At 33.5% G+C, this 24,853-nt stretch overlaps 3 protein-coding genes across 9 annotated transcripts in view; 1 reads left to right on the forward strand and 2 right to left on the reverse strand.

The window, feature by feature from the left end:
- The first annotated feature begins 852 nt into the window (after positions 1-852).
- Positions 853-2,879, forward strand: LOC105677236 (RWD domain-containing protein 1). Of its 2 annotated transcripts, none has more exons than XM_012375696.2 (4): positions 853-1,064; positions 1,176-1,525; positions 1,601-1,787; positions 2,430-2,879. In XM_012375696.2, the coding sequence occupies exons 1-4, from the start codon at positions 995-997 to the stop codon at positions 2,543-2,545; spliced, it is 723 nt and encodes a 240-aa protein (XP_012231119.1). In that variant the 5' UTR covers positions 853-994; the 3' UTR covers positions 2,546-2,879. The 2 variants fall into 2 exon arrangements, with proteins under 2 accessions (XP_012231119.1, XP_012231118.1); XM_012375695.2 differs by having other exon boundaries at positions 866-1,064; positions 1,160-1,525.
- Positions 2,880-2,995: 116 nt separating this feature from the next.
- LOC105677276 (Malic enzyme b) lies at positions 2,996-16,709 on the reverse strand. Of its 6 annotated transcripts, XR_001101534.2 has the most exons (15): positions 16,566-16,708; positions 15,712-15,968; positions 14,960-15,142; positions 14,134-14,388; positions 9,487-9,655; positions 9,244-9,402; positions 8,986-9,167; positions 8,311-8,620; positions 8,001-8,183; positions 7,677-7,902; positions 7,474-7,616; positions 7,075-7,369; positions 6,862-7,006; positions 6,038-6,212; positions 2,996-4,164 (listed from the first exon to the last, which is right to left on the reverse strand). XR_001101534.2 is itself a non-coding variant. In XM_012375782.2 (14 exons), the coding sequence occupies exons 3-14, from the start codon at positions 15,034-15,036 to the stop codon at positions 4,110-4,112; spliced, it is 2,199 nt and encodes a 732-aa protein (XP_012231205.1). In that variant the 5' UTR covers positions 15,037-15,142; positions 15,712-15,968; positions 16,566-16,709; the 3' UTR covers positions 2,996-4,109. The 6 variants fall into 6 exon arrangements, 5 of the variants coding, with proteins under 5 accessions (XP_012231205.1, XP_012231206.1, XP_067209896.1 ...); XM_012375782.2 differs by lacking the exon at positions 6,038-6,212 and having other exon boundaries at positions 16,566-16,709; XM_012375783.2 differs by lacking the exon at positions 6,038-6,212 and having other exon boundaries at positions 15,712-15,877; positions 16,566-16,703.
- Positions 16,710-17,241: 532 nt separating this feature from the next.
- The window catches only part of LOC105677279 (suppressor of lurcher protein 1), a 225,563-nt gene continuing 217,951 nt past the window's right edge, over positions 17,242-24,853 (reverse strand). Inside the window, exons 12-13 of the mRNA XM_012375792.2 lie at positions 24,085-24,332; positions 17,242-21,325 (exon numbers count right to left, since the gene is read on the reverse strand). Of these exons, the coding sequence (XP_012231215.1) occupies positions 21,237-21,325; positions 24,085-24,332 (337 nt within the window). The 3' untranslated portion in view covers positions 17,242-21,236. The remainder of the gene's footprint in view (positions 21,326-24,084; positions 24,333-24,853) is intronic.

A 24,853-nucleotide genomic window follows, 5' to 3' on the forward strand; every position in this document is an offset into this window, starting at 1 on the left:
CGCGTACGCGCGACGAACGTATTGATTGGAGTCAGCCGTTCCGTTCCGTGTGGTCCGCGACTACCTCATGCTCCCTAGCGCTATACTAAATTCATCGTGAGCTTTTCCGCGCCGCGCCAACGAACCGGTGGAGCCGCCCTCTTCTATAAAGATATATCGATATTCTGTGAAGAACATTTTTACAAATTCGTATCCAATATTTGATTCAAAAACACCCTTTTATTTCTCGCAACAAACTTTATATATTTAAATGAAATTTTATGTATCTTAGAAGTATCGTTAGAAGCAGAGTTAATTTTGAAGCCGATATCAATATTTTTACCCTTTATGCGTATAAAACGTCAATGATATCTCCTCATTTTGATGCCGACCAAGTATTGACATTTTATTTTACTATAGCAACCCTATTTTAGTTAGCGCGTTTGTGGGGATGAATTTTACGCTGCTTGGGGTGCATCGAATGGATGGATGAACGACACTTATTGTCAGCACCATACGCTAGTCGATTTTTCTTTTGCTTTCGATGCATAAATACTTGCGACTAAAGCGTAATAAATTTACATATAATAAATTACGTTAATTTTAAAGAGAGCATATTATTTATATAAATTTAAGTGAATTCTACTTCGAGAAAATTTATTATTTTATTTGTACTTTTTATTTGTTAATAATAAGAGCAAATCATATTTGATATGGTGAACAATAAGAAATTCTGTACTATAAAATCTATTAGTCAAATAAACAATTGGAAGAAAGTTTTTTATTTGAAATATAAACCAAAGCAAAGATATATAATCGACGGATGATAATAACCGTCGAATAAATATCAAATGAAGTTTGTATATTTCCACTTGATGTCGCTTATTATCATTTCCTTCCTTGATCTGCACGCGGGCGCAACAGCTTACAAGAATGATATTTAGCTTCTTGCTAAAAGTTGCAAATTATATATTTTAATCGATAGTGTTTAGAACGTACTTATTTTGTTATAATTATGGATTATAAAGATGAGCAACATAATGAAATCGAAGCTTTGGAGTCAATTTATTGTGGAGAATTGGAAAGTAAGTATATTATTGAATTCTAGCATATAACCTGTTTACAGATGAAAATATTTAATTTTCGATGATAAATTGCTACTTATTGCAAATAATTTAAGGGCATACATCTTATAGTTTTAGTAACAGAGCCGTTTTATACATTTGCTATTCCGATCAAAACGGAAGAATATGAACCAGACACTAATAATGGGCTCAGTTGTCGATTAGAATTTACATACACATCAAAATACCCAGATGAACCACTGCTTATATCAATTGTGGAGCAAGAAAATTTTGAGGATAGTGACGATGAAAAATTGAAGGCACATCTACTAGAACAGATGAATGAAAATCTGGGTATGGTAATGGTGTTTACATTAGTTAGTGCAGCGCAAGAATGGCTTAATGTACAATGGGACAAAATAAAATTAAAGAGAGAAGAGACTGCTGCACAAAAATTGATAGAAGAAGAGGAAGCTGAAAGAGTATAACATTTAAAATATATTCAATTTGTAATATTTTCCAGGTAATATAATAATAATACTCTTTGTCATTTGTAGAAACGATTTGAAGGAACTCGCGTAACTGTGGAATCTTTCCTAAGTTGGAAAGAAAAATTCGATGAAGAAATGGGTTATACAAAACGAAAAGAACTGGCGGACCGCGAAGGTAAAAAACTAACAGGAAAAGAATTATTTATGACCGATAAAACATTGGATCAATCGGATCTCAAATTCTTAGATGATGGTAAGATGTTTGATTTTATTATCATTTTATCCATTTTTTATTATAACATTTGATAGGCCTAGAATTTTAGAATTTACATTTTCTTTACCGGTATGCGCATTGAAATCTTAATACTTTAAACATAAAAATGGTTTATATTCTAGAATAATTAAATGTACATTTTATTTATTTGTATTTCTTAGAATCTTATATCACTTAATAGGTAACGATGCATTGAAATCTTATGTTCTAGAATTATAGACCATTTCTTCGTTTAATATATAAAATTTCAATGCATCCCAGTAAAGAAAATGTATATTCTATAGTTCTAACCTAACCTAACAAATGTTATAATATAAGATTCTATTTATTTTATTCATTTCCATGCCTTAGATTTTATAATATATCAATATGATATAAGATTCTAAGGCATAAAAATGAATAGAACATGTACATTTTAATATTCTAGACTAATTTTTTCTTTAAAATATAAGATTTGAATGCATCTAAGTCTACCAAGTGACATGATAAGATTCTAAAGCATAAAAATTAAAATATACATTTTAACATTAATGTACATTTTATTTCTTTTTATGCCTTAAAATTTTCATATCAGTTGATAGAGGTCTAGATATGTTCTAATATGTAATTTTTACTATATAGGTGATGCTGTAAAGGTAGATGAGAGTTTATTCCAAAATCTAGATGATTTAGATTTAGAAGATGATGATGATGATGATCCAGACTTTGACCCAAACATCTCGGATGATAGTGCCTAAATGAGTTTGATTTAGTAGCTACTAATGTGAACTGATATGTAGAACAAATTATGGAAAGGATTACTAAATTACAAAAGGAGAAAGTGAGTAAAATATACTGAGATGTGTATTTTAAGTACCAGAATTTCTCTTATAAGCCGATTACATCTAAAAACTGGCAGTGATAAATGAATCATTATGGTTGAGGCAAAAAAATATGGATATTTCTCCAACCAGTACATTATTGGAAGATAATCCACAAAATAAAATATTTAAGGAATGAAATAACTTTTATACTTGTGTATATATGTATTTTGTTCATAAGCTTTGTTTATTAAAGAAACGCATCTGTTTATTGCTTCTGTATTGATATTTTTTCCTCCCGTCTTCAAATATTCATATACAGTTTCTTTCATATATTTATTGCGATAGGAATGGATTAAGATAAATATATAACCAAAATGCATAATATAACGACCAGAATTTAACATTTATTCATAATATTGTAACATTATAATTTATATACTTGGTAGCAATTCATAAACATTTATCAGTGTGTGATTCATCTACGATTTGATAAACCTTTTCTGCAATACTGTCAAGATATTTATTCATGACAGCATGGTACAGTTTTCTGTACGAAAATGGTATAGATTTAAAAAGTTCTCTGTTTTGTGTGGCAGTAATTGTTAAAATTTAGTCGATGTTATTGTTAAATAGTTCTATTTTATATAACAGCTAGTATTTGTAAGGTACTTTTTGACAGAAAGTTTATTTGATGGATCTGTAGCGCTTCTTGTTATAAAATACAAGAACGCGCATTATGACGGAATATAAAAGATATTGGTGTTATATTTTGATAATAAGATTATAAGAATTTTTTTTTTTCAATTTATTGAATATACTGTCGCATCATAGTGTAATACTTAGAATTGAAATTATTTCATCATGTGATCTTTTTCATGAACTTTTATCTACTTGCTATCTACATAAATTTTCATACAAAATTCCTGGATATTCCAGGTACTTTTGATTAAATTTCTTAATTTTTCAAACTTCTGAATGTTCCAAATTTGTTTAAGTAGTAGACATCCTGATTCAAGAAACCGGTAACTCATTTCTTATAATAGACTGCATGTCAAGTAATTAAAACGAAGAACAACTATTTATCATCTATGGTTCTAAAATGCAAAATAAATAAATATTTACTTGTATGATATACTGTGCACGATACACGTATCATGTTACACAATTAGAGATAGCCTTGTAATTATTTTATAAGTGAACTTCTTAAAAAAATAAATAATCTGTAGTATTGGAATATCTGACAATTCATGTCAAAGTTAGTGAATATTTGCACATTCCTTACTATTCAAGTACGATTTTACAGTGTGTGGAACATTGCTCTGTGTATCATCACATTAAATAAATATAAGTACATGAGCATACTTAAACATAAGAAACATCGATTGATTGCTATTGATAAACTGCGATTTCTTAATATTAAAGAGTATACAATATTTGATCACTCACAAGCAATAATATTAACATTTATTCTCTGACTGCGAAAATTAAATTAAGAACTTTATGTATATGTCAAAATAGTCGTCTCGTGTTTAGACTCGCCAACGCGTTCTAATCTGTTGGGAGAAGAACACAATTAGTTGCACAAAACAACATTTTCGCAAGTTTAACCAAGCGATGCAAATAAATAATATTTAAATAATCTTAATATTGCACATTATACATAGAGATAGAAATAATTTAAAAAACTTATAAAAATAAATACTTATCTTGAAATTAATGTAATTTCTATCGCTTGGACAAACTCGACGGGATATTGAAATGTAAAAGTTTAACTCCTAAATTTTTAAGAAATATATATATATATATATATTACACTTACTACTGCTAAGCTACAGGAATTTTTTAGTTTATCAAACCGTTATAATTACAGAAGCATGTTTTATATCATGTCCATAAGATCTTAATATTACACATTACACAGCATGCAATTGATAACAAAATGATACATCTAGAGCAAAATAAATTGTTACAAACACATATATTTTTTCTTCGATTCTAAACAAAATTTATCTTTTGTTATTAAAGAATTAAAAAGAGCGAATCTTTAGAAACAAATATTTGGAGATTATCGAGTCATTAAATATTTTTATATTATAATTTTATATTCTTATATATTGCGCGGTTTTTATAAAATGTTAAAGAATATATTGGCTCAAATATAACAAGTACATTTACATTCATCATTTTTAGTCTTATCCACGTTCATTATTTCATTGTTAAATCGCGTTGTACGCGTTATTCAAATCTCAAACTTATAAAAATATTAGAAATTGATATATATTTTTTCAAATAAATATTTAAGATCAAATATGTCGCCACATAAAAAAAAGTAAATTTCAGTTTTTAGTCAATGTTGTTTAATTAATGCACAATTTATTTAAAGTTAGAAATATTAACAATTATACTATAAATATAAGATATCTCAAAAATAAACATTTTCAAGCTAAAAGCGTATGCATCAATCTTCGTTGGAGTTTGGGAAATTTATTTGCTGGTTTTCGGGAAAGGAAGTAAAAGGCAATTTAGGATGTTTTCATGTCTCGTAGGTAATTATCATCGTCCATAAATGAAAAATCGGGAAACCTAAATATATTACATTTTTTGAATATTCCACAATCGAACGAACTGTTAATAATTTATAAGAGTTCTAAAATCTAAATATTGTTTTGATAAAGTTAAATTATCGATGCCACTATCCTGACATACATTTTTTTTGTCATTGAAACACAACAATGAAATGCGTTTTTACAAAAGGTAATTATATGATATAAACTTTCTTTAGTTACTTTCAACCGTTATCCTTGCAACAATACTTGTTATGTTTAATACTGATACATAGACGAAGGAGGACATTCAGGCGCCGCGGAAGTATTTTTCATCTGAGGGGGCAAAATTTATCAAGGGGATAGATAAAACATTTATAATATGTATATGTATGTAACTCCATTCAAATACTATATAATAGACCACTCAGTGGGTAGTATAAATAAATGTGCGAAAAATATGCATAGATTTTTTGTTCTAATTAACTTAATTTTCTTCGTTATATAGTGTATTTCAATTGAAAGAGTAAATAGTCAAAAAAAAGAAAAAAGAAAAATAACCCATTTTCCACCTGATGGAAATATTTGATACTCAATATTTTCGGTTATGAAATAACTGAAGAAAACAGAAAAATTTCAGGAGGGAAAGGCTACGCCCCCCTGAATTGTCTCTGGGTGGGCGGTCTCGCCCCCTCTGCCCCCCCCCCTCCGGTTTCGTGGCGCCTGAGAACATCAAAATACTATGTTGTTGAGTTATTGAAAGGATAACGCTGTCAACAATGGAGTCATGCCGCCATGCACTGTATTACCACTTTATGCAAATTATAATGGTAAAAACAGTATTATTAGTGTTAATTATTTGACGGAATAACTTTTCTCTTACGATTAAAATTGTTTACAAGTTGTTTTGCTGTTTGTATATGCCGTGAGTGATATTGATTACGAGTTGAAGAAACATCGACATTTTTATCGTTAAAGATAATAATGATAGCCTCCGATTCCCAGCTGTTGAAATCCGCTACAGATGTTTTAAATCGTGGCGGATTTCTATTTTGTCTCTGAAAAAAATTAATTAATTTATGGCTTCAATGGTTTCCACCAAAGTTTACATCGTGAAAACAACGAATCGTGAAAAAGGACAGCACTGTGAAAGGAATGGATATATTATATGGATAAAGCGATGGTTACATAAAATAATTATCACAAAATAAAATATCTAAGCTTGATGAATCATTCAGTAACATCAAAACAATTAATATTTACCATAAAACTAGCTTAAGATCTAGCATTAATTTTATCATTGCGTTTACAAATATTCTACAAAATAATACATTCTCAAACATTAATTTATAAAATAAAAGCCAATGAGGTATTTCTTTTAGGCTTCATAATTATATGGAAAATTGCAAAAAAAAGTAAAAATAAAGAAGCAGCATGTAAAGTTTAACTTTGTCATGTCAAAATAAAAAAACTTTTATCAACTAATCTTTTTCAAGGTTCTTACTTACTATTAATCCTACTTGTTCACTGTACTGTCTACAGAGTTGCTGCGATACTATTTGCTACAACTAATTTTAATTTATCTAGCTATCTCTTCGATCCTACAGCTTGTTACGAAAATAACAAATTTTATCTAACTAAATGATGCGACGCATCACTACATGATTAGGAAATCTGATTTGATGTCATCAAGTTCATCGTACTTACTTTTCCGGTAAAATGCGAGGTTTGGCATAATCACCCGGCCACTCATACAGATTTGGCAGTGGACTGTCGTAGTTGGCATCGTACATCTTACTCATAATAAATTGTTTCTTGTCTTTTGGCTCTGGGTACTCGCTCGCCAAACCACCTGTAAATAAAAAGACGTGTAATATGGATAATGTTATTATAATTTCATGATTATATAATAAGACCAACCTTTAGCGTAAGCGTAGTCGGCTATTTTAACCGCGATATCAATAGAGCACTCGCGAATACTATTTAATGGTGGATATAAACTGCCCCTTTTGAGATCCTCATCTTTCACATGATCGGCGACAGTTTGTGCCGAGATCAAGAACAAATCTTCGGTAATGTGATGAACTCCGGTCGCGATAACGCCCAAAGCGATACCGGGGAAGATGTATGCGTTATTACCTTGTCCAGGCTTGTACGTCTTTCCGTCATATTTGACTTCGCCGAATGGCGAACCAGAGGAAAATATACATCTACCCTAAAATCCAAATACGCTTGATTGCACACACTGAATATAGAAAGAAAGCAGAGTTATAAATGCATTATTTTCATCTGAGATTTAAAATTGAATAATATTCATACGTCGGTATGATCGTACGCCTGCTGCGCCGTACATTCAGCTTTACTGGTTGGATTACTCAGAGCGAAGATCAACGGCCGCTCATTATTTTTTGCCATTTCTTTTAGCACCTCAGGAGTGAATGCTCCTGCCGCTGCCGAAGCACCTACGTAAACATTTCAATTTTACAACAAGATCGTTTCTCTTAGAAAAAAAAGCTGCTTACCTATCAATACAGTAGGTTTAATTTCCTTCACAACTTCGATCAACGTCTTCATCACTTTGTGATCTTTCGCATACCAGATCTTGTGGCCCTCCAGATTACCTTCGGGCCGATTGTTCACAAGTAATCCGTCAATGTCCATCATCCAGATGTTATCACGCGCTTGCTGCTCGGTGCATCCGTCAGCCTCCATTGCTTTGACGCAGAGATCAGCTATACCAATTGCTGCCTACAGTTGAATAGAATAAATATTGCTATATTATTATTCTTTAAATGAAGACGTAAATATTGCAATGTTTTATTACGCTATTACGGAAATTTACATACCTCTCCAGCGCCCAGGAAGACAAACTTATTATCCGACATCCTTTTCTTAGTTATTCTTTTTGATGCCAAGATTCCAGCCACCGCAACCGCAGCCGTACCTTGTATGTCATCGTTGAACGTACAATACTTATTTCTATATTTGTCTAAGAATCGGAAGGCATTGTGGTTTCCAAAGTCTTCAAACTGAAACATATAAAACGTGCATGTCGTACGCACCATAAAATTGTTTCATAAAATTTGGATTAACGACTCACGTGACACATCACATACATCTGAAAGTGTACATATGATAACTGTATATGTAGCTTACTTGAATAAGAACGTTTTGTCCGTACTTTTGCACGCAGGCAGCCATAAATTCGTCGATTAATTCGTCATACTCGGCACCTTGACTTCTAGGTTTGTTGAGACCAATGTAATGAGGATCGTTTCTCAGTTGTTCATTATTGGTGCCTACATCGATAGTGATAGGTAGACATTGGTGAGGTTTAATGCCAGCTAGAGCTGTGTAAAGCGCTAGTTTTCCAACAGGAATACCCATGCCGCAAGCTCCAAGGTCACCGAGACCTAAAATTCGCTCGCCATCTGTTACACATATCGCTCGCACCGCTTGTTCTGGCCTGGCAATGCGATAGAAATTGTCATAGAAGAAGATAGATAGAAATTGTCGTATACAAACTAACGCGCTATGTGTGAGATAGTCATTCTTTTTTGCTTTGTGTAACATAACGAAACGCGATGCGTGTGCTGTATATCGCGTGAAATTCTATTTTTAGCAAATACATGCCAGATGCGCACTTTCCGTTCAAACTCTATTCTACAAAATGTGCGTCCTTACGAATCAACTGTGTTCTGTTTTAATAATGATTATTTCTTAATCAATCGTGTAATATTAAAATGTTAATGATAAAAAAGTTACAGATGTATTTAACCCGTATCTTTTTGCAATTGATAACTATTTGATGCATTTTTTTTTAATACTAACCAATTATTCAGAATTTCATAAATATGACCCTTATCGTATATAGTGATGAAGAGTCCGCGAGGTCTGCGATAAATTACGCCGAACTTTTGGCAGGCCAAACCGACAGTAGGTGTATAGACAATTGGCATCATCTGTTCGATATTCTCGCTTAACAAGCGGAAAAATAATCTTTCGTTCCTTTCCTAGAAATTATTTAGAGAAAATTTAGGGTAATCTTAGACATACGAGTATAGAATAAAAGATATTTGCTATTTTTACTTGAAGTTCCACGAGATACAGATATCGGTTCAAATCCTCCGAATATTTCATTACTGAAGCTTTGCACAGAGCCAGCTGTTCTTCTTGAGTCTTGAATCTGGGAGGCTGCAAGCCATGTATCCCTAAAGCTATCCTTTCTTTCAAGGTGAATGCCAAGCCCTGTTATTATTATAAAATGTTTATGTTAATATCGTATTTACTGCGCTGAGGAAACTTTAAACGAAGCGATAGAGTTAACGGTACCTTGTTAAGTCGAGGATCTCTGAGATGTCCGATTCCCTTTACCATATTTATTGGTATTACATCTCCCGAGACTTCGTGAATATTCCTCTGTTGGACATCCTTTGTGGTAGCATACAAAGGTAGAAGCGTCCGCGTCCATGATCCTCCACAATTTCTGCCACTGGCCGATCTAAAAATATATACGATAAAATCTGCATATCTCAGAAACTGCGTAAATTGATATTTAATATTGATATTTTGCAAAAAATAAAACGGGAAACTTTTAATTTATCGGCAATAAAACTGACCTCAACTGCGCAACGTTAAAAATGTCGCCAATTTATTACTATAGTTAATAATATAAATAGTGAGTCATTCAGCTAAAATTTATGATCTTATACGCATGAGAACCCACTGAAAAGTTTTTTATTCTGAGAATAATATAATTTATCTCATTTTTACTCAGTAAATAATAATTAGTAATTAATATGTCGTTTGATAATAATTCAAGAAGCGGTATTAGATGTTGATTCATCAGAATTCAGCAGATAAGTTGCTCTTATCAATGTATGCGCTCTCATAAGGCTCGTTGACAAAGAACAGGTTTTATATTATACGAGCATCTGATGCAAATATAATTCTTTGATCGTAGATTATTTTAAAACACTCAAGGAAGTGGTTCCTTAGAGATAAGGTCGCAGACTAAATTTATATACTTTTTTTGGTACACATATACACTTTTATTCGCGTAAAGCGAATATTTCATTGATAATTTTCTTATATTTCTTATACAATAATTTTCTGTTCAAGTAGCTTATAAAATCGATAACTATACATATACGATGGAATAACTATATACATATACGATATACTATACGTATACGATAGAATATAACCAGGGACAATGATTAGATAAAAATTCGTCGAATATTAGAATTAAAGCCTGCTCACAACGAGTATCTTATGTCCGCAAGATTATTCAACACAGACTGATCCCCCGCCGCTTGAGAACCAAAGCGGGTTATGCTATTATTATTTTCGTGGCATAAAGCCAGGTTTAAAGAAATAATCGTGTGAAATCTGTCGAGATGGTTTAATACATATATATTTCTTTTAGCTGTAACTTCGACATATGGCAGAAAATATTAGCCTGCATTAGCACGCCACACATTTAACGTCAATAGATCGGTCGAGAATAAAAATGTTGCCTTTGTAAAATACATTACTTCAAATTAAAGCAGCACATCTACAATAAATGTTTGTAGTTTTAGTTTTATCAGATCATTTTAAAAATAATCTTTTTCCAAAATGTATTTATAATTAATAAAAAAGTTAAAAAAAAAAAACGTATTCAGTGATTAAAATATGGTAAATTATCAAATAAAGAACATTTGCGACATTTTATACATTTTACAAATTTGATAAGGACAACAATGCAACAATAAAGAAAATGCAACAGTCGAAGAAAAGAAATGAAATACATCTTTAATCCGTAATGGAGTCTTGAGTGTGTAAAAAAAATAATTTTTTAAATTCAGAAGTAATTTCTCAATTGGAAATATACGCAATCTGATCGTCCCCTAAATAATGATGTTCTATAATCAAAATGCAACGAAAGCCTTGGATAGAATCAATATATCATTATACATACATCATAATACATCATATTATCAAAATATTAAGCATAGACAGAGTAGTTACTTTTCCATCTCAGATTAACTTATAATAATAAATTCTTTCTTTAAGCATTTGTGAATGGAGTTGCAAAATATGTAGATGAAGCAACGTGCGATGAAACCATCGTTTTACGTTGTCCCACATTGTCATAATAATCGAGTGGCAGTTCCGATCTGTTAAACGATTCATGGCGAGGCTTATATAGCCCTCCTACGTTGTCATAGTTTCCTCATTGTTATGCGAGCGAAATCATATCGCATATCTCACATTTGTAGTGGTTGTACACTCATATTATTTTACGCGAATGCGAATTAAAATATTACTAACTATACTGTGATGAAAGAGAGATATAAGCAAAATGAATTAATTTGACTTACATATATATACAAAATGGTTCTATAATTATAATTATGTAATTCTTCGCGCCAACTTAATGAGTTCTATAAATATCTGACACACCAAAATCATCAGTGACATAAGGCAGCGCGGTTTTAACAGTGATGTAATCAAAGTTTCTACGACCAGTTGTGTCGAAGTATTGCTGTTATTGCATATCCTGACTTTTTCTAGTTCTGATCGATCGACTGTGACTCTAGCAGTATTGATTTACATGTCATGGACATTTGAAACGTTTTGATATCCTAAAGAGATTTAATCTAGTAATATTTGACCCTAGTAGAGTAAGTTTAAACTTTATACTATGAACGTTTTTAGCTTGCAAATTTAAATTAATCATTGTCGCGCGTACACTAATAAAGCTGATTACCAACGGTAATAAATTACGCACTCTTTAAGAGAAACGATATACACACTAATTATTATCAATATTATCAGTGGTAGTTTGCTAAAAATAAGGATTAACAAATAAAATTTTTATGCAACTGAGAGAACTGGAATATAAAATAAACTTTTCTAGATAAAAATTATAAAATTATGTAAAACGTACAAATATTCATGTTACTAAGAGATAACGATTAAAGCAATGTGATTAAACTCTTAAATTAAAAATTCTTACTATTGAAAAAAAACTAAGTAAAAATTTCTGTTATTTACATACAGATTTGCGAGAAGTAAACAGCTATTATTTCTACTGTAAATATATAATAAATTTCCATAAGAGATAAATAAATTTTTAAATAAACAAAATTTTAATCAGATAAAAAAATACTAAAAATGATAATTTATCGGAGTTGCATCTAATTGCACTATGTTATGTCATACTTACGAAGCAAGACGACATGTGTACAAAATTGTTGAACAATTAGGAAGTGACATTTGATTAATTTGCATAGATAATCAATGAAGTACATCTCACGATCCGTGAAACACAATCAGCCGAGTATCATAAATTAGATCGAAGAATACGCGTGTGCACATGATAGGTAATTAGATACATCTATTAAATGTTCGCTTGCCGCAGGCAAGACGCGATGTAATTACGTCCATATCGTTTCTCTATTATATCGATCATCTCAAATCATACGTAGATAATTTCAATGATAAGTCATGTTTGCAATTAGCCATGATAACAGCAGCGCCACGATAAAAGAAAATTAAGTCGTCGTAATTACATGAAATAATACGATCATAAAATTAAAAAATTCCCTTCTTACATGGGATATCTCTCTAAAATAATACTGTTTATATTTAATTATTGCCAATTTATATATTTGTGAATGTTTACATTTTCTTTGCATTTTTTCGCTAAAATTAATTTGTTTTAGAAAATTTCTGTCATGTTCGCGGTGTTTAAAAAATATTAACAAACTGTTTTATTACGTTTTGCTGCTGAGTTTTAGTCATATGATTTTCTGCATTTTTCGCGCTTGGTTGACCTTTAAAAAGTCGTTGGACACCGGGGCGTTCTTTTTCTTCCATTTATCGCGCACAAACATCACCGTGTATCATTGTATGCTCCATGTGACAGTTTCCGGAACAGCAGCCACCGTTTTTACCTTGACTTTAAGTCGTGAGATTGTCAATAGTCTTTCGACTTTCCTTGACTTTTCTTTCATAATAAAACCAACAAAATGTGAAGTAATATTGTTTCGCAATCATTTAAAAAAATTACGGGACATTGTTTCAGAGGAAAAGAACTTAGTTTTACATATTAACACGTTCAATGTTCAACGATACGATAAACAATAAGGAACATCTGAAACAATCAAAGAAATTGTGATAAGAGTTCCTTATTTGCATACATTTTTGTTTGCAGTTAAAGTTATCGATTGATTTCGCATTTAAAAGCACTTGAAAATAAATTACCGAAGTTTACGTGCAAATTTTCCTAGAGTTTGGATGAACTGTATCTAATCATTGCATTGAGATTTCTAATCAATCAGGATAAAAATTTCTAAGATAAATCATGTTGGTAAATTCTTATAATATGAAAAATATCAAAGCTAATTTCTGGAACACAACAACCACTGGGCAATATAATTTAACCGATACACAGCAAACACGACAAAAGAATTAATTTCTCTGACTCTGTCAATATTTAAGGCCACGAGCCCGGTGAAGGCCGGGAAGAGTGCGAAGAAGCGCGCAAGAGCGCAAAAGAACGCGGAAGAGCGTGGAAGAGCGCGGAAGAGTACGAAAGAGCGCGTGGAAGCGAGCTATCAGCGACGAAAACACCTGGACAAAAGCGCGATGCGATCTTCGTCTCGGTAACGGTTTGCCGCAGCGTAACGAGCCAGTAACCTGGCTTCTTTGCTTGGTATTGATCGCTTAGTCGTCGGAGCGCTCCTATTTTCAGCACTGCATTGCAGGCCGTGTGAGTCAGGTTACACGGTTCTCCTCTCGAATAATCGTCTTCCTATGTCCGCAAAGGGCTCGCCCATCCCGTTTAACTCGTGTATACACCTATACGTGCACGTTTATCAACGGCTTGTCGTGCTGACGACTCGCGGTGCTGATAGATTGCAGATCTTCCGGTGGTCCGAGTAGGGACGATCAGATGTGTCGAGCGCAAAATTTTTTTCTGGTACTCACATTATAGACCTCTGCAGGACGAACATCTCGTTCTCTCCTCGTGTACCTCGCAGCTGATCGCACCTCCCACCCAACAGGATCGGCACGCGACTGCGCGTTTTCGGAAATGCCAACCGCGCCGTGTCGTTTTGCGCTCGCGTCGCGTTGCGACTCGCGCGGCTGCCTCGCAGCAGCTTGCTTTGTCGACGAGTACGACAAAGGCGCGTTAGGAGGTGTAATGTGTGGCGCTCTACTATGTCGTTTAAAGCAGAAAAACTAGAAAAAGAATTAAAAATTCAAAACTTTGTCTGCGACTACGTTATGTCTCCTTAGATTCTAATCTGCGCTTATAATTATCTGATCAACCTGATTTAATCTTTAATTATTTCATCTGTAATAAAAAGATACAGTTAATATAATTGTGAGCTAATAATTAATATAATTGATATACTGCATAGAATAATACATTAAATATTTTTAAATTTACAACTGTATAAAATTTACATCAAAACATGGCTTTGTCATTGAAAAAAGTATAAGAGAAAATGTCTAAGGATATATGAATATTATATCATTTCTATCAAGAATTTGTATATAATCACTATTTTTTATTGCTTATAAAAATAACATTCTGTATAAAGGCTTTTGGTACTTATACTCTTTTCAACGTCAAAGTCTCAGTTATTCTGTAAAATATAGATTCATGATTCATTTGCAAAAAATCGTCGTCATTTAACATATACGTAGATGTTTACAAAAATACAATTTTAAGATATTTTAATAAAATTTTGTATAAGATACAGTCGAATATTCTCATTCGATAGAAATGTGTAATATTTTTTTTTACCTCAAAGAGATGTATCCCTTGTGCGTATTCGTTTTATACAAAACACAGCTCTGTTTATTCACCGACAGATAGTGCATGCAGTTGGATCAAGTTGTAACGATGATAGGAAATGATCTGACCGACCAGACAGCGGCACCTACCTCCGTGGAAAGTCGGTTATACGCTGTTTTATCTAAACCTAGGCTATAAATAATGTTTTATACTTTATACTATTTTCGACGCTCAATATTAATATCATTTGCTGATAATATGATAAAAGAAATTTATGAATGTAATGACTATTTTGAAATGTAAAATGCAATCAATGCAGATTAATACATAGAATGATTGATTATTTATGTAATTTTGATGCAAACTATTAGTACAAACTGCATTCTAGTTATAATTAATTAGAAATAATTGAATATTATACCAATTATAACTTTATCAATTCAAATAATTATAATCCCAAATATTATTAATTTTATATAATCATCAATTATAGTATGTAAGCTATAATAATTAAAGAATGATTATTAGAAATTAGTTATTTATATTGTCTCCCATATGCCATGAATATTTCACACAGATGTGATACCTAAGAGCTATGAATAAATATTTAAGTTTCTCCTTTCTGAGATGAGGTCTCCTTCTATTTTCTGCTCGAGTAAATGATTATGTATTTGAACATACTATGCGGTTTCCAGCGGATTTCGCTCAGATAAATAGAGTTCGTTATAATGTCTTGGGTTCTAAATACCAAGGATAATTACCTCAAACAATTATGCTGAGACGTTAATGCGTTGTAAGAGGGTTTCTCGTTTCGTAGCTCCTTAAGCGACAAGGCGGTCCTCCTTTGCGCGCTTAACGATCTAGTAGAGTTACGACGGAGTTTAACCGCCTCTTCAGCATTATAGGTTCGTTTCCTGGTTGGAGGAACTAGACGGATAGGAGAACTTTATTGATTACGTATCGATGCCCAAAAGTTTTCGTCTGGCGTTGATGAGGTGACAACAAATCATATAGATGTCTGTGAACCAATTCACAGTATGTCTTTGATCAACTGTTCATAAATATTAAAATATTAACGTAGTATTATATCTAATGATTCTTTTATAATTATCTCAGATTTGGCATTCTAAAATAAGTTTAGCAACGTCCAGTATATTCAAGATATAATGTATATAACATAAACTCCCCTCTGACAATGTATTTTCTTAAGCTATAATAAAATACAGAATTTTTATATAATATAATATAATATACTCACATGTGTGTGTGATTATCAAAAGCATTTTTAGAAACAGATATTTACAAATAAGTAAATACATCAGAGAGCTAATTAAAAATGCTATCTCTTGAAAAAAGTGCATAAAATGTAAAATATTTTTTAGAATATAATAATCCTATGATAATCCACAATCTCATTAATTCTTTCGGTGCAGACGGGTACATATGCGGTCTGAAGAACGTTTATTACAACCGCAAAGTGCATATTTACATGCCATCCCCTAACCTATAAATCTGGCAAACCGGGCTGATAGCAACTATTTCGCATTGTTATGCTAAGTACCAAAATTAATTTCGCTTTTGTGTTTTAATGGATAATATTTTTTAAATAAATTACCTGAGATAAATGATTCTGGCCTTATCAGATGTACTAGACTCTTGTTTCCATATGATACTTGTTTCCCGCGAAATTGATAATCACATCGATCCCTGATTGTATGTATCTCGAGTGATTCCGACGCAGATCGAAGTCGACCGATCACACTGCCACGTTATGGACAGGTATTTTATGTAGGTCAATGCCCCACCACGGCTGATCCTAGACAGTATTAATAACTTCCGCATTCTTACGCGTGCCGGCACGTGCCGCCACGCGCCGCGCGCGTTTTTTTCGCATATCATGCATTCCGATGCGTCATCCGCATCTAATTAAAACGATGCACCTGCCGGATTTTCAAAACGCTATAACTCAGTGAAAAATTAACGTAGCGACATGCAACAAAAACGGATCTTCTCAGTTCTGCACGCTGCAGATACTTATGTACACTACACATGCTCTTATCATGACACACATATCTATCATATGTATTAGATTCAGATAAAATTCGATAATTTATATAATCCGAATTGTTAGAAGCAAAGAAAAATATCGCTAGAAAACTTTTTAATAAATCTAAAATCAATATTAACAAGTCCACTGCCGCGGTAATGGTATTGTAATACGAGTAGTATATTAAAAATGGAATTGTGTAGAGGAGATGGTATTAAAAAATATAATAGAAGGAACAACCATATAATTGGCGTATGGATTCATACGTGAAGGTTTATTAGGACAGTAACGATGATTGCATTACATTCTCGTAACTTATGTGTGAGACGATCGGGCAAGAGCCTCAAAACAGAATAAGAAAATACATCCGCTGCGTTCAGCGAATATCGAAGTCGGTGCTCCGATCAACGAACTGTTGCCCTTTGTTCCGGAACACGACTGCGATGCTTTCGGATAGTTTTAACCGCAGGACAAAGTTTGGAGCGCCCCAGGCGCAACTCGGATAACTCGACTCGTAGGTCCCAGTATAATAGGCGGTATGAAGGGATAAAAGTCACATTTCTAGGATTCAGGAACGCACGCTGCCAGGCCGTCTCTGAACTTGTCGCCTGATCACGAAGCAGTGTATCGCTATTTCCGATGATTAGTTCTTTTTAAGCTTAAATTAACAGTAAGAAAGAGATATACAATGCTGTCCATAGATTTGTGAATATAAAACTAGCAAAGAATTTGTTCTTTCAAGTTCTTTTGAAGGCAGCATTGCATGCGTGTGAAATTTTTCTGTAGCTTTTTGCTTTTGTGATATATTGATGTAGAAAAAGGAAAAACAAACAATATCTCTCTTTTATTGATAATCTTTTTTTCATTCAAGTTTATTCATGTTCCCAAATTTGTATATGTGTGTGTTGTATGTATGGACAGTAGTATATCTCATAACAAATTGTCGCAGTTCTATCATTATAATCTATATGTATGTGTTACAATAAATTAACTCCCAATCGATCAATTGATTGTAAGTACCGGTCATGAAATTAATATTAATTTATACGTATCATAAAATTAATTTATGTGCATATGTTACAATAAATTAATTCCCAATCGATCAATTGATCGTAAGTACCGGTCAAAATTAGTGTCATTTCAATGAGGTATCGTAGTTAAGTGGTAACAGTTTATATTTTTTTTCAATTGTCAAAGCTGTGACGTACAATTTTTCACTGTTTTTTTCGGTTCGTGAATCACTAGTATAGGATGAGACAGTATGGCTATGTATAGTGACAGCAGTTGAAACGGATCGAATGTAACAATATTTACATGGTGATAGTTACATATAAGCATTTTATAGTGCCAATTAGGTATTCAACTTACTAATAGTGTTGCCCTTTTCTTTTCTCTTATTTTACCATGGGAATAACAGAAAACAAAGTGATTTCTAGTCACACATCTCACACACGCACAATTCCTTTTATTTTTCGCACACTCGTACAAGTCGTGTCATATGAGCACATACTCTTTTTTGCAAAAATCAACTAGAAATTCAGAAGAATTTTACCAACATATTATAAATCTATTTAAAAAATACTCACAATAGAGTCTAACGTACACAATGACAGTATTGCTACCTAGTTATGTATCTATAGATACACAATTTGATATCGAGTTCGTAGAAGTTTATTTTATTTCTCACTTGTATTATCTTCCATTGCTGATTTTCCACAGGAGCACGTACTCGGTCGCTCGAAATCGAGCTTTGCGCTTTTCGATATCCGATTTCCGTGTAAATGCAGTCAGTTATACTGACGTATGCCCACTGTGTGGAGAACTGTCGGAAAACGACACTATCTGGTTGTCATAATCGCTGTAATAAGCTCGAGGAAATATGTCGGGCCTATGACTTCCTTAATTTGTTTTGAAATCATTTTCCGAGAAAGCGGAGAAGCTTTAAGTTATGTTGACATAAACTCGAGTGCACTCGGCCGAATTTATATTGAGCTAGATTTCCTCGTTTCTCCAATTGTACAATTTTCACATAAATAATCCTATAACAAATTGTATTCGGCCAAGCGCTATTCTCATCGTATTTGCAGATATATTCCAATATAATTGAATAGTATTAACATTAACAATTTTCAACTCGAATTATAATATAGATATTATAATATAGATTTGGTTCAAGATGTATCGTGCAGCAAATTGACATATATATTTGTTAATATTGCATTGTCTTCAGTCTGTGCTTCAATAATCTCTCTAATCGATTTTATAATATAAAAATTCAAGCCTTTTATCGTTTCACCGTTTTTCTTATACCGATTGGTGAATCTCTGGAATGAACCTTTGCTTTACGAAAATTTAATCATCGCATTGGATAAATGATATTTATAGGTTTATTCATCATTAAAATTTAATAGGGTTGACTATAATAATTGCGTTTTTTAATTTTTTATTTTGTTCGAGTAATTTATTTTAATACGGATTTAATAGCTTAATTGCCAATATGATAAAACATGATATAGATTCTCAATGAATAAAGGACGCCCATTAATTTCTTGCTCGGTGAAAATAATGAAAAATTGCTTTCTAATTTGTCAAAGAATCAGTTAAAGATCTTGCTTTAACATGAAAAACAATAATAGCGGACATTTCGTGTATTTGCAGGAAAATTGTATCGTAAAATATTAAATTTCAAGGCAATAGAAAATTTAACTCCCAATTTATTATCTAATACACACATTGCAATCGATGATGATTCAATAAAAATGAGACTGAAATATACATTTATTATATTTTTCTTTCGTTTGTGTAATTTTAGCAAGTTGATGAGAAAATTGCTTCGTGCTAAACGCAATCGATTTTCCGCAACATCATCAAATGCAGATTGAAAGGAATTAGTAGATGCTAATGTTTCTGTGATATTGAATTATGCAATATCGATGCAACCCGCAAGCTCAAAAAATGTTCCCAAAACGTTTCCCATTAGTCATTAGTAGCCCGTAAATTCGGTCGATCACGTATTGCTCATTATTAAAACATTCATCGCTGAAATCGTCCAACTGAACGTACATTTTTAAGATTTGCATGTTAATCACTCTCACATATTTCATTAAACGTGTCGATTACGTATTCTCATTGAATTCGAAATCCGAAATTTCGAATTATTCCGCAATTTTCCTGTTCAACGCTCGTTCGTTTCAAACAGGATGGCGATAAAGACTTATTATTAACTATACGCTTTCTCTAAAATCCCATGATGTGATCGGCGGATAATAGCACCTTGAGGATCTAATTATCGCATACGAATGTCGAAATACGCTTTCGCGTATGATCAGACTTGCTTTTGTCTCTAATAAACTAAGAAAGAACGGGAACATCACAGTCGTATAGAGGATGTAGTATTACGTCCGTCTGTGGAGTATCTGCGAAGGCGAATTGTTTCCTACGGTATGACTTTCGAGCGATACTCGGGATAGACGTTTATGATGACTTATGAGATTTGTTCCGCGCGAGAGGAGAAAAACATTACCCATTGAAACCAGGTTTAAATGGCCGTATGGGTAAGGTGAGCTTCCTCTAAGAGCATGCACTTGTTCTAAACTTCCTCAGTTGAAAAAAAATGTCGAGAATTGAAGTACTTGGCATCTACAGACTCGTTCAACTTTTAACTTTGAAGCTGAATACAACGATAAAGGGTAACGCGAGCTCTTGAAAACTCGAAACCGAAACAATAAACTGTAGAATTTTAGCGAAGAGCCACTACTCATCAATTGAAAAATAAGAATCTTTCTCAGAAGAATTAGCTGTCGACTATAACTTACCTCACGTAGGCTATTAGCGGCAATTCAACCATGCAGCCAATTAATCCTACTTCTCGACTTGCGTTAACAGGACTGTAACGCGATACAGTCGCACAAACCTTTTCCTCCGCACGCTGTTTAGACGTAAAAATACTCTATTGCCAATGTGCTCTCTTCTCGGGATAGTCGACGTGACGCGAACAAAGGAGACAGCATGAGGAAGGATACGAGGATAAATTCAAGACGTCGTGCGCGTCTCGGGGGATGATAGACCTCGGTAACGCACTCCCTCTCGACGAATTCATCAACGAGGAGTCGCCGCCACTTTCTTCAATGAGCTGAGCTATTGGTGATTTTGGATGGCTCTCGATCTCGAAGTTGCGGTTCGTTGTTAATTGAGCCAGGGAGGTCGGCGGGCCCGAATGTGGCCGCCACGACCGCTTCTTTAATGCGAGATTCGATTGTCGACGAGAAGACGACAGCTCGCGAACAGCAGCAGCAACAGCAATAACTGCAGTGGTGTCGGAGCGGTTCCTTTAACGAAAAAGACAAAAAAATGTCACGATTATTTGGACTCGAGCGCTCGATCATTTTACAGATCAACTTTTCTTTTCGCAGTTGACCTGCAACGAGTCGCGCGTGTTATCGATCCGCGCCTGGTGGCCTGCATACGGACCACGCGCGTGATAACACATGTTAACGATGGCATAAATAGTAATATACATATCGCTAGTTTTGCTCGTATTTGCTCCATGTGGATTTTTTTATTGTCACGTGCATACGGAGTGGAAAAAAAAAAAATACCACGCAGAGAGCTGCCGTGACGAAGTAAAAAAGCCGTAACATTTTTGCAGCAATCGTGTGTGTTGCGGCGATCTCTATGATATAAAATACGCAATTTTTCTTCGGTGTCACATTTACAATCATATTGCGAAAATAATATTGTTCTTCATATATCAAAAATTGTGCAGCAGAGCTGTATATACGTTTAATTTATACGTTACAAATACATTTACATCCGATTAATGTTGTATTATTAAAGAAAAATGTATATGGAGTTTTCTCATTCTCTCATTCAATCTCCTTATTTTTCGATGATAACAACCGTTCGAACTGATATCGGATCCTGTTACGTCGCTTTGTTCATTATGCAATCTCACGCTAGCTCCGAAGCAAATATTGCAAAGTCGGCGATACAATCTAGAATATTGAAACTGCTGCCACACAATTTCGCGCCTTGCGGGAAATGAGGAGAGTGGTCCACAACATTATCGTTGATTGCCTATAAATACGCGTCACATCCGACCAAGTCCTATTTGCAACTTGTTTCGCGACAATAGCGGGCAATTCTAGTTGGCCGCGCATGCCAGAACCGCTGTGCGAAAGTAATTCATATTGTTTGGTATCGTCGAATCAATTTCTGAAGCACCGCGAGTAATGTGTAAAATTCAATTTTATGTAATTACGTGATCGCGATGCACAAGCGCTCGGACGAGAAGCAAGTTAAATCATATTATTATTCGAAATTCCTTTACAAGCTCAACAGAGCATCGTAATGAGAGAAATTTTTCTACTTCTTTTAAAGATGGTACGTTGAAAGATAAACGATAGAGTGGCGAAGAAAATTGATTAGCAAAATTGATTAATTGCAACGTGATAGATAGGACAGTAGAGAACGAGGCGGAATGTATCATATGACACGATTCACGTGCAATGACAATTACAGTCGTACAATTCCGTCGAGTTTGCACATTTTTCCGCGCTGCAATTGTTACCGTTCTAAAACGGCGTTTAAACGGCGACCGAACGCTCGAAGATGTATTTCGAGCTATTAAGCCCAGCGGCAAGCGGGGGGGCTACTCCGGCCATTGGGCGTGCAACAATGCTCCAAGTTGTAACAAAAGTTTCACGAATCCGAGGCATTCGACCCCGTTTGCTAGCGCGGAAACGAGTGAATAACGGGCTTCTCTCCGCGCAATTCGATTTGACGGAACGGGCTAAAGTACACCGCCTTAATTCATTCTGCCTCGTGCTACCTTTTCCAGGCCGCTTCTATCCATTTACGCCGGCGCGCGCGTGACTTTTCGCCTCCTCAGGAGAACGAGAATGCGAATGAACGGATCTCCGTACAATTCAGAATAGATCTTTCTACGTTTTTACCCGAGCTTTCTCTCTCTCTCGTCGGGCTTTCCTCTGCTTCAAAAGACTCAATTATTTTCCAGAATGTCCGTCGCCGTCATTTTTCTTTTTTTTTCTTTTACGACGCGTGCATATATACAGTAAGAAGAAAAATCAAGAACGGAGAGAAATAATTGTCATGGAAATTGTTAAGAAGACGTTTAAATAGTTGGAATGAAATAGCTATAATATAATAGCTGACCGCTGGCTATGAATTGTAGACAGAGCTATTAAGAAGAATGAGCTCATCCGGTTAAATTTTCAGAGAACGTATTAATTCCACGCAGGACTCGTTAAATTTCAAAGACTATATTAAATCTAGAATTTAATTGAATACGTTGTACTTTTAGCTGTAGTATTATATATTATGGTTCTTTTTTAAATATTTTTTCTCGCAATCTCTTATACATGTCGTACAGACTTCAGTCACAAATAGTCTTTTATAAAAACAATCTTTCTTGGTTTTCATGTTATATTAATTATTTGACTGATTACTTGCTAATTTCACTTTACGATTAAAACAAATACGAATATTTACCTAATAATGAATAAAAATACGTAAAAATGCATTTTGGGCTTTATAAATATCAAGGAAATATAACAAAGTTTTGTTCACAACAAATCATGGTGTACCTATCGCAGTTATGTAACTCCATACACCACGGTTCACATTTTTCCATTTCCAATATCCCCTGTAAATTATTGTATTACTGAAAGCGAACGAAACGTGAACTTTTGAAAAATCCGGATAGATATGGACTTACACGATACGATAAACCAAATATTCTCATTGGGATTGGTGGCACATTGCAATTTTTTAACGATGTGTATCACATTTCATATTTTCGACAACCAAGTTTTTCATTGAGGAATTAATAATAAACACAAAAAAAAAAGAAAAAAAAAAATATATATATATATATATATATAATAATAGTAATAAAGTATAGTGGGGGATTTTAACAAACTAAGATTTTCTTGATAAGACGCATTTCCTGTCGTATCTCATTAGTCTTTTGAGTTACAATGGCGTTGCGACTGATTTAAAAAATCAGAAACTACCTGCGCAGCAGCGCCATGATATAATTAATTAATTAATTTCACGAAAGCCTTACCGTGCCGCGCCGATCCGTTGCTTGTAGGTATCTTCATCGTGTAATTTTCCTCCTCGTCCAGAAACACGTAGCTGGCATTAAAGCCCGTAGCATCGAGACGATCGTTACTCTTGAACGTAACGCGAAAGAACTTCCTGTCGCTGTAAACGTCGAATTCTTTCAGCTGACCGCAGTGTCTCGGGTACTTCCGATCTCTAGCCATGAAGTTGGAGAATTCGACGTAATCGCTGGCTGATACAGCTTCACACCTACAAAATTTCGCGTTAACTTTTATATTTTTAGGTAGGAGAACGCATTATCGATGGTTTGATTAATCATTTGCAATAGCATACGATGTACAATTGATATTCTGTACAATTGTGATAGCTGCTAATTATTAATCATAAAGATTAAAATATTAAAATAAAAGAACGATAATTTGTATTTCATATTAATTATAATGTGTACAGATGCGTAATTGGATGCATTTTGTTATTATTTGTATTTTTCTTCGTATTTATTTTTCATTCAATTTTAATTATCTCAGAAGTATACAATTGCAGAAGTTCATAAAATAAACTACCATGCTGCAAAATATCAGACTTATTTGTATTGCAAAAGCCATTTTAATTAATCCTTTTTATCAAATTATTAATTATGTTTTAAAATAAAAGCATTACTATAAAAAATTGGATCTGACTCTATTAGAATATATTAATAAGTAAAATAAATATATCGATTCTCAGAGGATTAGCTAAAGTTTGGTTAGTTAAATGAGTCACTTAACTTT

This window comes from Linepithema humile, chromosome 4, assembly GCF_040581485.1.
Source record: "Linepithema humile isolate Giens D197 chromosome 4, Lhum_UNIL_v1.0, whole genome shotgun sequence".
NCBI lineage: Eukaryota > Metazoa > Arthropoda > Insecta > Hymenoptera > Formicidae > Linepithema > Linepithema humile.

What these genes read in the sequence shown, in the direction of transcription:
- LOC105677276 (XM_012375782.2), bottom strand. Translation starts at nt 15,036, where the DNA reads ATGCACTATCTGTCGGTGAATAAACAGAGCTGTGTTTTGTATAAAACG. An exon ending in TGTATCTCGTGGAACTTCAA is followed by an intron (nt 9,168 to 9,243) that starts GTAAAAATAGCA and finishes AATAATTTCTAG; the next exon opens with GAAAGGAACGAAAGATTATT. An exon ending in GACAAAACGTTCTTATTCAA is followed by an intron (nt 8,184 to 8,310) that starts GTAAGCTACATA and finishes TATATGTTTCAG; the next exon opens with TTTGAAGACTTTGGAAACCA.
- LOC105677236 (XM_012375695.2), top strand. Translation starts at nt 1,008, where the DNA reads ATGAGCAACATAATGAAATCGAAGCTTTGGAGTCAATTTATTGTGGAG. An exon ending in AAGAAGAGGAAGCTGAAAGA is followed by an intron (nt 1,526 to 1,600) that starts GTATAACATTTA and finishes TGTCATTTGTAG; the next exon opens with AAACGATTTGAAGGAACTCG. An exon ending in TCTCAAATTCTTAGATGATG is followed by an intron (nt 1,788 to 2,429) that starts GTAAGATGTTTG and finishes TTTACTATATAG; the next exon opens with GTGATGCTGTAAAGGTAGAT.